The sequence below is a fragment of the Cucurbita pepo genome, chromosome 19, assembly GCF_057944985.1.
Source record: "Cucurbita pepo subsp. pepo isolate OVF chromosome 19, ASM5794498v1, whole genome shotgun sequence".
NCBI classification, from domain to species: Eukaryota; Viridiplantae; Streptophyta; class Magnoliopsida; order Cucurbitales; family Cucurbitaceae; genus Cucurbita; species Cucurbita pepo.
The window spans coordinates 10,643,022-10,658,635 of NC_141816.1; the positions used below are offsets into that span (position 1 = coordinate 10,643,022).

Sequence of the window (15,614 nt, forward strand, 5' to 3'; positions counted from 1 at the left end):
AGAGCCACTCTTTTCCATAAATTTATTTTTATTTCTTCTCTATTTTCAGTAATAGGGTGTTTAATGTTTATAAAACTGGACTGGGCCGAAAGCCCAAATGAAAGTCGACAACATGGGCCATCCATAAGATTTAAGAGGCCCAAACTGTATGTGAGAGGCTGGATTTAGCGAACTGAACTCTCATGATTGAATTTGCAGATCCACGTGGGGGACCATTTCTGAGAACGGCAACATGTGATTGTATCTCTCGGCTTTTTCCTGAAGCCTTACGTGGATTTCCCGCTCCAAGTGGGCCCCAACCCCACGAAACCATGACGGCAAGGTGAGATGGACCACAATCCTGCTCAAAACGACGTCGGATCTGGCGTGTCCTGTCGGCATGAAATTGGTTGAAGAATAGTTACTGAGTGTGTAAACATATAGCACATGGGGAAGAAAAAATGATTTCCAAATTCATATAAAATAAAATAAATTAAATTTTTTTAAAAAAAATGGAGAATTGAGTCACCGAAAGCAGTCATTTCCATGGCATCCAATCACAATCAGATCCTACTCCTTTTCTTCTCCTAAATTACCACCTTTTTCACCTCATAAACACCTTAATTTCTCTATCCAATCATAATTCACATATCTCCAAATCTATATGCCCACATTTTAACATAAACGCTAATACCAAATCCGTTTAAATTTAGATTCAATGTATAGCATAAACAAAGGTCGATTAGCGCAAGATACCCATATAAGTTTGAGAGAAAAACTAAACATTTCTTGTAAATGTGCCAAAATCTCTCTTCAATAGACACGCTAACAGTTTGGTCTCCGATTAAAAGCGTCGGCAAATTGAAGCCCAGATACATAGGGTGAACAACATTTATGATTGTGTTAAACAACAACGACAGTCCAATCAAAGAAATTAAATTAAAAAAAATTAAAAAAAATTAAAAAAAAAAAAAAAAAAAAAAAAAAAAAAAAAAAAAAAAACCATTTCCTGCACACACACACCATCTTCGAAATTGGTGCTTCTGCATCACGAATTCCCATGTCTACGATCCCAATGCCACTTTCTTTTTCCTTTTCATATAAATAATTGCATGCACGACCAAAAAATATATATATAGAGAGAGCGTTTACTGAATTTTATATCACATCACCGGCGGATCTAAACATGATTTAAAAAAGTAGTAATGAAGTTTGTTAATTTTTTCAGGCTAGAGAGCGAAAAGGCAGTGTTTTTTTGTGATAAAAGTAAAAAAATAAGAGGAAACCTAATCATGTTGCATGAATTTATGTACTTTGAATAGTGTCATTAATTAGGGGAGGGGGGGAAACATGAATGCAACATCCAAAATGAAAATCCACCGGGGGTTCAAAGATCCCTGACAGATCATGGCGGCTTCACATTCCTCAAATCTCGCCTCCAATCTCTCCTAAATTATGGAACACTGAGTCAGACAGAGATGCAAGCAAGAAGACAAGGATGAGAGCCCATGCCGCTTCCCTGCCTACTGCACACTACGACTAAACCATTACTCACAGTAGTAGGTGCATGCAATTTCCACATTGTGGACATTGTACGATGATGGTTTTGGATGTATCAACTTTACCTAATCTCGGTTACAATTCAAGACTCTCCACAATCACATTGCTTCGACTCCCTTCAAAAACCTCGTACCAATAGAGACACCATTTCCCCTTATAAATCTATAATCATTTTCCAAATTAACCAACGTAGGATTCACTCTCAACATGTCTCTCCCACTTTTTAGGAATTTATTGACATGACTAAATGACTGATGGACAGGAAATTAGAAACACACCCAACACGTCTTTCCCACTTTTTAGAAATCTATTGACATGACTAAATTACTGACTGACAGGAAATTAGAAAAACACCCAACACAGTCTCTCCCACTTTTTAGGAATCTATTGACATGACTAAATTACTGACAGACAGGAAATTAGAAAAACACCCAACACAGTCTCTCCCACTTTTTAAAAATCTATTGACATGACTAAATAACTGACAGACAAGAAATTAGAAACACACCCAACACGTCTCTCCCACTTTTTAGGAATCTATTGACATGACTAAATAACTGACAGACAAAAAATTAGAAACACACCCAACACGTCTCTCCCACTTTTTAGGAATCTATTGACATGACTAAATTACTGACGGACAAGAAATTAGAAACACACCCAACACGTCTCTCCCACTTTTTAGAAATCTATTGACATGACTAAATTACTGACAGACAGGAAATTAGAAAGACACCCAACACGTCACTCCACTTTTTAGGAATCTATTGCCATGACTAAATTAGTGACAGACAGGAAATTAGAAACACAGGCAAAGAGTAATAAACAAAACCAAATCCCAAAATGGGAATGAAATGTTTTGATGTACATAGGATGAGTGTTTATGTTAATTATAGGACAACTAATTAATCTGAAGAACAAATCCAAGGCTCGACCATACCTTCACTCCTACACGTCACATTCGTAGACCCAATTAGATCTTGATCGGACGGTATTCCTCCTCCACCACCGTCGACGGTGCCACTGCCCCAATTTGCCGGAGCATTATTCCCACCGCCGTCTCTAACGATCCCAGAAAGGAAGTCTTCAGGGAGAGGCAGATGCAGCGGATTAGGATGGAGGTGGGAGCGGAGGAGGTTAATGTTGGGTTGTTGGAGTGGTGGAGGTGGGGGCGGGAGATTGAAAATGGAGGAGGGAGAAAAAAGGGAATTAGTTGAAAGAAAGGGGGATAGCTTTTGGGGGTATGGACGGAGTAGGTACGGTGGGGAGGAAGTGGAGGCGCCGGCAAAAAGATCAAGCCGGGCTCTAGGGAAAGAGGAGGAGGAGGGCGGCTGGAAGGGTGGTGCAGGAATCCCAGTGAATTCCTGGACCATGGCTCGGAAATTGGTGGTATCGGTGGTCAGGACGGTGGTGGGAGCTCGCCTCGAGGCTCGGGTTCGCTTCCTCGGGTTACGAACGGTGGCAGTATTGTTATTGTTGTTGCTGTGAACGACTTGGGTTGGGGTTTGCAATTGGATATCGGGCGTGATGGTCATGGACGCTGGATATTGGATCGGGTTGGGGTCGGATCTCGGGTTAGTGGGCCAAGAAGGGTGGAGATTGAGAAGGGAATTTGGGGATGATCGGGAAGGTGGAGGATCGAGGAAGGTGGAGAAAGGGTCGAAGGAGGAGGAATGTAGGGATGGTGGTGGTGATGGGTTAGGCTTAGGGATGGGACCGACATGCAGTGACGGATAGTTTAAGAAACCCTCAGCGCGTGAATCATACTCATCTTCGGCACCGCTTGAGCTTTGTACACTCCCACTACTCCCAGAATCCATGATTAAACACACAAATATATATATATATATATATATATATAAATCACGGGTGCAGAAAATGATGTGCTGCTGCTTCTGCTGCGGCGGCGGCGGGCGGTTCTTGTGGTGTACTCACAATCTGAAAAGCCACCGGAAGGTAGGATCCAACAACCCACGATATGGTTGGTGGCGGAGGTGGACCGGTGAAGTGGAAGCTCCACTCCTGAACCTCAAAAGTTCGTATGGGGTTAGGGTTTTTGGAGAAAGAAGAAGATGGAGGAATTGGGAGAGAGAAAGAGTGCGTTTTATTTTAATTGGGAGAGAGAGAGAGAGAGAGAGAGAGAGAGAGGGAGAGAGAGGTTGCTTGTGTTTGTAGATTTGCTCCACGAAACACGATGAAAGTGGGGACTCAAGATGCTACAATCCCAGAGTCAAAGTAAATGCCTCTGTTTTTCACCGGCTCTAGCCTACCATTGTTTGATAATTATTAATTAAGAGGACGATCATTAATTTATAAATTTATAAGTAATAAGAACCAGAGTTTTCGAGAAAATAAAAAATAAAATATGAGGACTTATGCTCGAAAGTGAATAATTTGGAGAAAGGTTGGTTGAGTAAGTGAAGAAAATCACTGCCACGTCATACTTTTACGGACCTATCCCAACTCCAATTTTGTACTTTCACATTATTTTGATAATATTATTATTAATTTCATCATGTGAGTCATTAAGTATTTATTTCTTTGATCCTTATTCTACCCGACAAGTCGTATTTTTCCCGGTGGAAAAAGAGATAAAAAGAAAAAATTAAGGTGGTGGACGGACCACCACTGATTTTTTGGCGTCTATCATCTCATCGGTTGAATTAATAAGATTGAGTTGACGTGTCAGGACAGGGAGAAGGGAGATGCAGTTGGAGTCTTTGATCTTCAATTGGGTCAAACTTGGACTGGATTGGATTAGGTTGGCTTTACCCCATTTATTTTACAGTACTGTAATAATTTTTCACCCTTTCTTTTTCAGACATTTACATTGGCGGGTAAAATATTAATTTCAGTCTTTTTCTTTTAATTCTTGTGTTTAATAAATGAATGAATGATTAAATTTAGAATAATATACCTACTCAAATTTTAATTTGGTATGGAATGGAACTCAGTTCTTTATTTACGAGTCAGTCAAGATCAAAGTCGATGGTGCGAGAGAGCTTAAGTAAATTAAAAAAATATTCAAACGAACTGACAATTGTGTCCCAAAAAAAGGACTCTCCTTTTGATAACTTGCGTGAATTTTAAATTACGTTAAATAAATTAATAACCAATTAAAGTGTTAAAAACACAAAAAGAAGTCCAGACCATGTAAAATATAAAAACCCGTTGGCCCACTAGCCCATTAGCCATTAGCCCACTAGCCCACTAGCCCATTAGCCTTTCAGCCCATCAACGATCCACCTCTCACTCAGCCCAAATCACAATCCTCCCATGAAAATGGAGGATAATGCGAGTTTAATGAGAGTTAGGAGAAGAACTTTGGAGCTTAGAGAGGGATTTTTTAAGGCTGGAGATCGTAAAAACAGCATCGATAATAGATTGTTGTCATGTTCGTCTTAATTTATCTTCGTATCTTCGTCATCTAAACTATGGTATGGTCTAATTGATTAACGCATTAGACGATCTTATGATCCATAGATTGAAGTTGGGTTATTGTTCTAAATCTTAAGCAAAGACTATGAATCAAAAGATTTATTTTTCCCATTATGTTGCCGACACGATAATTTGTCCTTTGGGCATTGCAAAGGCACTCATGATTCGTGACCCACACCATACCAAACCCACAATAATGGATCGAATCATAAAGTAAAGCAAAAAAGAAAGGCACTGCTCTTGATTCAACTTTTACACACCAGAAGGGCACACTCTTCCGCTTCCTTATTCGACAATACGATTAAACCTCATATGACCTGCTTCAACCTCAGGGGACCCGATCGGGTTGGATCACGGCGGCTTCCAATCGATTCCTTGGGGCAGTTGTCACGGATGGCGGTCAACACATAGGGCGATGTATCGAGGGCTAACCATTGTTCCACCGTGAACTGGGCTTGATCGCAGGGCCTGTGGACACCCGTTGTGGTCACCTCAAAGTAGTTGCAGTACCAGCCATGGTGCGGACCGGATCCGTCGGAGGTCAGATTCAAGGAACACACGGGTGCGCTAAGGCATGGTCCTCTTCCGCTGAAAATGTCGAGATTGCCCCTCTCGAAGTAGTTGTAATCAGGTCCCATTAAGCCGCCCCATTTCTCCAGATCTCTGATGAGGATTCCGTCGCCATTGGCGGTGTAGAGCGTCGCGCTAATCACCGAATCCGTCCCTGCTTTGAGGATGGAGCCGGTCCTGACATACACCGTGTAGACGCAATCTGGATCCTGCATCAACCAAATCGGAAATGTTGGTCAGTCATTTTAGGTTGTAATCGCTAAAATGGAGGAGAAAATTGAGAGAGAAAATACATCGGAGAGAGCAACGGCGGAGAGGGAAAGGAGAAGGGAGAGGGCGAGGAAGAGGGGAGATTTGGAGGCCATGGTTAATGGGTGAGTTGTTTTCTTCTTCGATCATTATTTTATATACAAAATTTAATAGCTAAAACCACGCCAGCTCAGGGCTGATTGGAAATCTGTTTGATCGGACGGCTATAATCACTTTTACATGGTCAAACCTTTCTCCAATCATCTTTTTCCACCTGTACTCTAATAGCTAACAAAATCACTCTCTCTATTGTTTATTATTATTTCCAGAAAATAAATAAATGATAATAATGATAAATACAAACTTCTAAATCTGAAGATAAATAAATAGAAAGAAAAAAAAGCATCACAATACAAAATTGGAACGAGGCACCGAATATTCCAAGGGTCACGTGATGCACGTGTCTTTTGGAAGAAAATAAATAAAATTATTGGAAGGGGTAGAGTTCGGGTCGACGTTGAGCTTCTTATTTTGTTTTGAATGGCAGGAATAGTTGAACGATTCTTGTGTCACGGTCGTATATCGTTAACCGTGTGGCGTCGTAATTTTGACACTCTCACAACAAACTAGAAAGGAGAACTCCTATCCCATTCACATTTTTTGCTCGATTTTGTGGTTTCTTCAATTCTTCGGCGAGGTTTACTATCACCAACCAAATATAGCTCGTTCGTACGTGCATGTTCAATCAGCCATCTTGTCTTGTTCGGACGCATCAGTTGAGAAAATAACCATGAATCGATCATCTGCCTTCAAGTAGCCTAGTAGCGACAAACCATCACGCCCTCTTTGAGGTAGATAAAGGTTGTGACGTGGAAGCTTGTGATTGGATAAAAATGGCATATAGATTTCCTTATCCCTAATTGAAACGCGAAAATAAACGTGGTTGGACCTGACAATGCCACGTCATAATCTATTTATTTTACATGAGAGAATAATTTCAATTATTTTTTGAAAAACAAACTCAAATTTATTTTCTTATACTCGAGATAATCCAAATTGGAAATCGGCACGTGACTATATTCAACCGATGACGTGGCAACCACTTATGCCACTTATGAATTTGTATATATAGTGAAGCATGTGAAAAAAAGTATGGCAAGGCAGAAAAATGGCGTCCAAATCAGCACTCCCGTTTCTTATCCTCTCGCACCTCCTCCTACTCTCCACCGCCGCCGTGCCGGAGGCTGTAGATGTAAGAACAGCACCATCCTCCGCCCTCTCAAAAGCATTGAATAAAATGAACTAACTATGTTTAATTTGAAATGGTGCAGGGCGGGGAGTGCGGTTACTTGATCTATGTCCAAACAGGGACGGTGAAGAAGGCCGGCACTCACTCAACCATCGGCCTGGAGGTGAAGACGGCGTCTGGGGAGGGGATTTTGGTGCCTAATTTAGAGGAATGGGGTGGAATTATGGGTCCAGATTATAACTTCTTTGAGACCGGGAGATTGGATACCTTCACTGGCAGAGGGCCTTGCCTCACCTCCCCTGTTTGCTCTCTCAATTTGACCTCCAATGGCTCTGGTCCCTACCACGCTTGGTACTGTGACTACGTCGAGGTCACGGCCTCTGCCCCAGGCCATCCTTGCCACAAGCAGCGCTTCTCAGTGAACCAGTGGCTTGCCACTGACCAGGAGCCCTACAGCCTCACCGCTGTTGTAGACTATTGTGGGGCTCGGCCAGCTCCTAGTGTGTATGACGTGGTTTTCTAAATCTCTACTCTTCTCATTAGAGTACACATAAATAAATAAATATCGCCATGCACCAGCTGTTGGTGCATGGAGTGGCCACAATAAAACTTTCCCTACCATCTACATAATAATTTGATCAAGACTACTTAAAAGATTTAGCGTATCTTATAATCTTAAAAATATAATAAAATCTATTTAAATTTAAATTATATGAATTTTGTGGTCCATCACGAAATCATGAAATCCTTGTGACAGGATTAAAACACAATAAATGAGTGGGCCACACCAGCTTTTTCTCCTGTTTCTAGTAGCTACGATAAGATTATTAAAAAATAATAAAAATAACTATATATATATAGCTAGGGTGGGTTCTAGAAAATGATAAAAAAAAAAACTTATCGACAATGAGAAAACAACCTCCTTCACTCATGTTAAGAATGAGAAATAGAAATAGAAATAGAATTGAGATCGAGAGTATGATATTCGTTAATGTTTACAGTGTTCAAATAGGATACAAACTATCAACTAATACTTGAGATAAAATATATAACTAACTAAATATTGTAAATAAAATAAAAAATACTGTTAATCAAATCGATAAAATATACTACTAACAACCCCCAAATATCTAAAATATACTCACTAATTAATTATTAAAAAATATTCTCCAAATATCATATCTTAAGGTAGGTTAGAAAAAATTTTCTGAATTATTTTGTGTTTTTTAAGGTAAACTTCTTTTTTGTTTTACATTTATTTTTCCATTTATAAACGGGCAAATTTCAATAAAACTTTCAATTTTATTAAATGTAACCTTTGTCTACGGTCTTGGATATTTATTTTAGCCTTCTCTAATGTTTTTAAAAATAGAATCTATTTCTAAGAAAAAGGAGTTGATAGGTATTACCTAACGAAACTATTAATATTATTGGTTTGAAAACGCGTGAATTTCATATTATTATATAGGGAGTTGTACATCAACTAAATGAATTTGATGTGTATGGTAGAAAATGTACAAAAATAAAGTATTTATGAACCAAACCTTTATGACAATTCCATCAACGTATGTTTGGACTTGTCCCGAGTGCATGTACTTTATAATTTGGTGAATTGGAGGCATAATTTTTGAGGGTAGAGCCAAGAGTTAAATGATGCACAAGTGGGACCTTCCTAGTAATGTCCAGGTCAGCTTAATTACAATAAATTTCGTATGATTTATTTCAAAATTAATTTTTAAACCAAAGTTTTGATATTTATTAAAGGGAGAATATTAATATGGTAGATCAAATGCAGCATTCATTCTTATTCCCACGGTCTCCGAATAAAATCCAACTCCTCCTAATGCGCATCCAACGACAAGAAAGTGAAAGTAGGCAACGGAAATCTAGAGGGCTATAGGTTTACTTCTATCAAAACTAGAGCTCTGTTTCATGGACCTCTGGATATTTTCTGGGCCGGTGATGGCCCAATGATGTCTAGTCCATGAGATTCACGTTGTGGCCTCTTATTGTGTGTGTTTGTAAGATCTAACATCGGTCGAATATGGGAACGAAATAGACGTTTTCTAAAAACGAGAGGCTGACAATGATATGCAACGAATCAAAGCGGACCATATATGCTAGCGGTGGGTTTGAATTGTTACTAATAGTATTAGAACCCGACACAGGGCAGTGTGCCAGCATGGACGTTGGGACTCCAAGGAGGGTGGATTATGAGATAAGGGTGTGGAAGCCTCTCCCAGAACTAGACACTGGGTGGGGACTTACTAATGATATCAAAGCCAAACACCGGGTGGTGTGCCAACGAGAACGCTGGCCTCTAAAGGAGTGGATTGTGAAATAAGTGTGTGTAAACCTATTCTAGAGCTAGACACTGGACGATGTGCTAACGAGGACACTAACCCCCAAATAAGGTAGATTGTGAGATAAAGGTGTAAACCTCTCTCTAGCCAACCCCGTGCGCTCGGGTGATACCTCCATGGATCATTCAAATACATGGGAGTTCTTCGGTGAAGTTGCAGCAAAGATTAGGAAACACCAATTTTCTGCCATGAACAACACTACCATAGTTTAGTTATAGCACGCCGCCAATCCCCATGTTTTTGAAAACGGTGTGTGGAGAGCCCACTGATTTGTAAAGAAATGGATGCTCCCTCTTCCTTTTGTCTCCCACTCCACGCAATTCCCTTGTCTCATCTTTGTATTTCTTTTTGTTCTTTCTAATATGCATGCACATCACTCCCTAATTCACTCCAACGCACAATTTCTCTTAATTTCAAAGGACTGTTTAACGCTCCAAATCAATCTCCAGACCCACAAAAAATTGTCTGAAGCTATCAGATCAGAAGAGACTATAAAGACGCCATTACTTGCATTCAAACTGCAATTAACTCAACAGGAACCACCCAAAAGACGAAAAAGAAAAGGACCCATAACCAAAATGGCGATGCAAGGGAAGAAAAAAGAACCTGCACACCACTGTGGAATTACAACTAACTATCACAAACAACTTTCACCAACACAAGACCTCTGCAAATGCCTAAAACTTCATTGCAGGATCTTGGGACAGACTAGACACCATCAAAATTAAACCACAAATTACATTGAAATATTACTAAATTAAACACTCTGATTCGCCCAGCTGATTCAGAGCTGCCCAATCAATTTCAACGGAAGGATACTTTTCCAAACAGAATGCTTCTCCTTCACCCCATTGCGAATCTGAGAAATCCAAGAAGCTAATACTCGACTCAGGGGAGGACCCGGTGGAGAAATCTTCACACAGCGAAGGAGATGACCATGAAGATGAAGATGAAGATGAAGTCTCCGCTTCGATTTTCAATTCCGCTTCCTTAAAATTGTTAACCACTGAGTTTGATTCAGATGGAGGTGGAGCGCTCGGTGGCTTCTCTGTTTCCCCCTGTTTCAAGCTTTGACAAATTGCTTGAAGTTTCGCGTCCACAGAAGAGTGAAGAGGCTCGAAGTCCCCGAATTTGTGTTTGAGATGTGGAAAATTGAGGCGAGCCAAGTCGCCACGGAGCTTGTAAGCAGCTTTGTCATAGGCTAAAGCCGCCTCCTCGGCCGTGTCAAAAGTGCCAAGCCAGAGTCTGGTTCGGTTCTTGGGGAGTCTAATTTCGGCGACCCATTTTCCCCAGTGGCGCTGCCGGATTCCCCTGTAGATTCTAGTGGGCTTAGTCGGAGAGCCGGTGTACTTCATCGGAATGGATTTGGGGGCAAGGACGCTATGGTATTGGGACGAAACTCGAGACTGGAATGAAAAAGAAGAAGGGAAGGAAGACAGAGTTTGTGAGGGTAGTTGGATTTGAGCTTGAATTTGGAGAACTTGTGAAGGGGTGGGATTGTTTAGCCCGATTGGACCCGATTGCTCGAGACCCATTTGTTCAATTCCCGAACACGCTTGAGGAAACAAGCGGATGCTCGACGGGGAGCAAAAATCAGGGTTCACATTAGGCTGATAAGAAACAGAAGAAGAAGAAGAAGAAGAAGAAGAGGATGAAACAGCACTTTTCATAAAAGGTTGAAGTGCTTTCCTTAACTCTTCGCAAAAAGGATCCGAAGAGTAAACCGGCGCAGAAATTCCAGTGCAAAAATCTAAAGCTGCTGCCATGTCTAATAAAGAAACTAGAAGACTTACGGAAACCAGAACACAAAAACAACGAACCTGAGAGACTCAAAAAACCACCCTCAAGGCCGATCGAAACAAAACTGAAAGTAAATATGAAGAAAAAAAGAGAAACCTGAATCACCCAGAACCTTCAAGAAGCAAACTTAAAGTTCAAAACATAAATCTTTAAAAGAAAAAAAGAAACAGACGATGACAGAAAGGGGAACACAGAGAAGCGGGGAGAGCAGAGAAGGGGAGCAAAGGAAAAAGAAAAGACGAGAGCAATTAGGAAAACCCCATATGGTATAGGCTCTCTAGTGTGAAGTTCGCCTTGCAAATAGCGAGGGGGTTTGTGAGTGTGTTTATATAGAGCCCCAAAGCAGAGCAAGGCAGGGCAGGGCAGGGCAGGGCAGGCTGTTTCACTCAGCAGATGGAGGGGAGCCACCATTTTTTTTTTTCTTTTCTCGTCAACTTGAAGATAACGTGATTCGAGGCGCACTTCTCAATGAAATGCATCCACGTGTGAGCATCTAGGGACGTGGAACATAACGACAAAATGGCATTGCGGCGCAGAGACTTAGAATTAGAATTAGAATTAGAATTGGGGGATGTATCAGAGAGGGGCAGGGAAAGGAATTTGGGTTGATCACGCAATTCAATACAATACCCATTTAATTTGGTAGAGTCAAACACAGACACCAACGCGTGGGCCTTCCTCTCTATTGTCTGCGTAAAAACCAAGCCAATGCAATCGCCAACGCATCACTAAAATGGTATGCATAACTCATGTTCTGCACTCGAGGATCAGTTCAAGAGTCAACTTCACTGTCTCTTACAAAAATGAACCGCGGTTAGTATTTAACCCATCATCACTGCATCCCAATCCCATCACTTGCCTATATTACACTCTCCTTTTCAAAAAAATACCATTCCCCACAAATTCCATGGTTCCTTTCATAAAATAAACGCTATGTATGTATATATATATATATACAACTCATTGATATTGACTCTGTTTCATTATAACATGAACAATTTTTCAAATCCAGAACTCAATTCTATCAACTAATTAATTAGGTTATCCATATAAAATAAAACAATTCTCAATATGGAATTAATAAGTAGATTAAAATAACCCATCGAAGTTATCAGACAGAGAATCAACATTGTCAATTAAAATGAATAATATATAAACAAACAGTCATCACCAACTAATAATAATGCCAATAATATAAATGAATTAAAATATATTACTAAAATAATTAAAGAATTTTTAACAGGTAAAGAGATTCAAGATATTAAAAAAAAATAACAAGACAATGATCGTGCTAAATAAGTCATGTAATTGGATAATATTAAAAATTTCCAAGTTGACTTTTTAAAAAATGTCAACTCATGTATTGCCCACTAAAGATGAATGTGGCGCACGATAATCAATATAAGAAGATGCAACGGCCGGCTTACACCCACAACCACATTTCCCTATGCATCTCCTCACCTAAAATAAATTACATAATTACATGAAGTAGAATTCTAGTGCATTGTGGATGTCTATACCCATGAATTGACATTATAATTGAAGCATGGATTCACACAAGCCTTAATGCAATGCCTAACTGGGGGTATTATTATAATCAAATTGATTCGACCTAAACTAGTTCTTGCAAAAGGCCTAAACTTGGTCCATTTAATCAATCAAACCAAGTTTTTGAAACACCCCTAATACATATTATGCACAATCTCAATTTGCCTACGACAAGGGTAGAATCTCACAAGAACAAGTTCAAACAAGTTACATGTCAATATAGCACATGTATCAAATATCCCTATCTAATTCAAGGCAGCCACGAATTCTGTATATAAAATAAATAGTAGATGGAGTAACTAGTAATTATTTCTAAAGAACTTGCCATGGCAAGTTACATGATTTGATAATATGATATTCTTTCTATTTTTAAGATGTCACCCTAAATCATTTATCATATCACCTAATTCAGCAAGATCTGGTAAGCTACTAAACTAAACTACAAAAAAATCGTTCAAGTAGCTAAAAATATACATGAAAGCCGAAGCAAAGATGAAGATAGGGTTATTCAGCAACAGAATTGGATTATTTTACATGCATTCCAAATTTTCTAATACAGCTACCCTATCCATAGCGAGAAGTTCAAAAGCACAAATATGGACAGCATTAGTGACTAACCACACGGCCCACAACCGCCAGAATGTCAGGCAAAAAAAGAAAACAGCACCCTAGTGCTTCTCCATAGGCATGCCATTAAGCATCTCCAGATTCATCTTGCATTCCTCCCTCAGATCTTTTAGGGTAACAAAACTGGTTTGCTATATAGCAGAAAAGAAAGATTTACCACAGTTAAGTCTTTTTCCAAGGTTCAAGTAAATGGAAATGGTGAAGTAAATATTCAAGAATCTAAGAGAGTATACTGAACCTATGCTAGTGAATCCCTCCATACTAACAATGCCAGAAAATTGTAATTGCTTTAATTAATTAAGCTCTTTAGGCTTCCGACACGGTCCCTCTTCCTTCAATTGGTTATTTTAAGGAAAAAATAATAATTTCATTTTTTCATGGACAGGTTAATTGAAAAGATCACAGTTCAAATGTAAACGCACATTTCTAATGGGAACAAGTACAAAGAATTTACACTTACAAGTTGGCTGCCTTCTTGAGAAAACGTATCTTCCATATGACGGAATAGTGACATCCACTGACCCCAAAGATCAAATTCTAGCTTTGATTTGGAAGCATTTCCTTGATCATGATAAGTCTCTTTCTCTTTGCTGCATTTCTGAGCCAAGATGCTTGCATCTTTCTGGCTTTTCTTAAGTGCTAAAAGAATGAAAATATCATGATTAGCTATAGGAGGGAATAACCAAAAAGGCATGGTATTATTACTATACAAGGAAGAACAAGTTTACCTGAAATCCGTCCCTTAATGTCCTGGTAATGAAGGTCTGACCAAATGTATGATGCTGATTACAAAAGCAGACTAATTTAGCCTTTTCTTGGCATGAATTTTCAAAAACCTCTAATTATAGACATAACAAATAAATTACATTCTACTTACCTTTCATGCAGAATGAACAAGAACATGTTTCAAACAAGTCGTCAATGTCTAAATTAGCACAACCATCATTCTTAAGTCCGGAGCACCTTTCCAGTGCCAGAGACTTGGGATCCCCTGACATAGGTAATCTCAACAAATCCGTGCAATCATGGTCGCTTGAGCCAATTTTACCAAATTCAATATCCTTTTTGCCATTCCTTGAAACATGATCAACTGCTTCTTCATTGTCAGCACTGTTTTGCATGATTCCAGGGCAATTTTTCTTGTCATCCTCAGGGTAAGTAGGGACTACAGAGATGGGGAAGCAAGGAGGAACTACAGAAATGGGTAAGCAAGGAGGAACTGCAGAAATGGGTAAGCAAGGAGGAACTGCAGAAATGGGCAAGCAAGGAACTTCCAGTGTTTCACCGTCAGTAATTCTTTCTTTATCATCTTGCAGAGGATGTACTCCATCGTTCAACAAATCACACTGCACAATTTCCATAGGTACATCAGACAAAGCAGCTTCAACTTCGCTGGAAGCAGGACAGCATTCAGATTCCTGCTCCTTACTAAACCTAGAAAGAGCCATTGTATAACAGAATTTTCCACACGAACGTTTACAGTTCTCCTTGACATATTTGGCAGCTTGTAAACGCACATGCTTCGGGAATTTGGGTTCTCCGTATTTCCCGTCCACATTTTTGCCGTAACCATCTCTAGATTTAACCCCTGAATCACTTAAAATTGACGAGATTTTTCTCTTAAACGGACGATTGGTTAGGTTTCCAAGAGCCGGACGATTGTGGTGTAACTCATCACCAATGTTATCTTCACGCATTATCGCACACAGGCAGGTAGGACGCTAATCTTATCGACCAATCTATCTTCTAAAACTTTTGCAACAGAAACCCCAATCCCTCGAATGGAAAAAAATCTCAAGTCGTCCGATTCAAATCCTAATCGATGCAAAGTAAAAACACAGAAACCCCAAATTTGCAAGATTCTGGAAAAGAAAGTATCAAAGCCAACAAGTAAAGAGACGTAAACAAAAGAAATTAACAAAACCATAAGTAACCCTAGAAAAATCGACATTCACAAAACCATAGTAATGTAGGAATCATGGAGGCGTAGATTCAGATTCTAACCTTGCAAATGAGGAGAAGGCAGATGAGATTTGATTTAACCGAAGAGAGTCAAATAGCCCAAATTAGAAGAATCAAACAGCCGCTCTTAAGGAAGGAAGGAGAAGAAGCAGGGCCCGCGTTCCCGATTCAAAATATTGCCGCTTTCTCGGTGGCGCGCTTTCCTGGCATGCGTTTATACCCCTCCCGCTCCCTCCTAATTCCTAACGCCTTCCTCTTTCTAAATCAAC

At 39.8% G+C, this 15,614-nt stretch overlaps 4 protein-coding genes and 1 pseudogene across 5 annotated transcripts; 1 reads left to right on the forward strand and 4 right to left on the reverse strand.

Annotated features, from left to right (window-relative positions):
* Nucleotides 1-51: 51 nt before the first annotated feature.
* Nucleotides 52-3,736, reverse strand: LOC111781801 (uncharacterized). 2 transcript variants are annotated; one of them, XM_023662506.2, is made up of 2 exons: nt 2,480-3,736; nt 52-371 (listed from the first exon to the last, which is right to left on the reverse strand). In XM_023662506.2, the coding sequence occupies exons 1-2, from the start codon at nt 3,357-3,359 to the stop codon at nt 181-183; spliced, it is 1,071 nt and encodes a 356-aa protein (XP_023518274.2). In that variant the 5' UTR covers nt 3,360-3,736; the 3' UTR covers nt 52-180. The 2 variants fall into 2 exon arrangements, with proteins under 2 accessions (XP_023518274.2, XP_023518275.2); XM_023662507.2 differs by lacking the exon at nt 52-371 and adding an exon at nt 1,147-1,427 and having other exon boundaries at nt 2,480-3,732.
* A 1,327-nt stretch (nt 3,737-5,063) lies between these two features.
* LOC111780900 (PLAT domain-containing protein 3) lies at nt 5,064-5,994 on the reverse strand. The gene is made up of 2 exons (XM_023661248.2): nt 5,841-5,994; nt 5,064-5,756 (listed from the first exon to the last, which is right to left on the reverse strand). Exons 1-2 carry the CDS (start codon nt 5,910-5,912, stop codon nt 5,286-5,288), a joined length of 543 nt encoding a protein of 180 aa, XP_023517016.1. The 5' UTR covers nt 5,913-5,994; the 3' UTR covers nt 5,064-5,285.
* Nucleotides 5,995-6,910: 916 nt separating this feature from the next.
* LOC111781829 (PLAT domain-containing protein 3) lies at nt 6,911-7,596 on the forward strand. Its single transcript, XM_023662541.2, has 2 exons — nt 6,911-7,048; nt 7,128-7,596. Exons 1-2 carry the CDS (start codon nt 6,965-6,967, stop codon nt 7,566-7,568), a joined length of 525 nt encoding a protein of 174 aa, XP_023518309.1. The 5' UTR covers nt 6,911-6,964; the 3' UTR covers nt 7,569-7,596.
* Nucleotides 7,597-9,895: 2,299 nt separating this feature from the next.
* Nucleotides 9,896-11,519, reverse strand: LOC111781063 (ethylene-responsive transcription factor ERF060 pseudogene; annotated as a pseudogene).
* Nucleotides 11,520-13,047: 1,528 nt separating this feature from the next.
* LOC111782225 (uncharacterized) lies at nt 13,048-15,614 on the reverse strand. The gene is made up of 5 exons (XM_023663052.2): nt 15,388-15,614; nt 14,261-15,245; nt 14,112-14,165; nt 13,844-14,022; nt 13,048-13,514 (listed from the first exon to the last, which is right to left on the reverse strand). The coding sequence occupies exons 2-5, from the start codon at nt 15,078-15,080 to the stop codon at nt 13,425-13,427; spliced, it is 1,143 nt and encodes a 380-aa protein (XP_023518820.2). The 5' UTR covers nt 15,081-15,245; nt 15,388-15,614; the 3' UTR covers nt 13,048-13,424.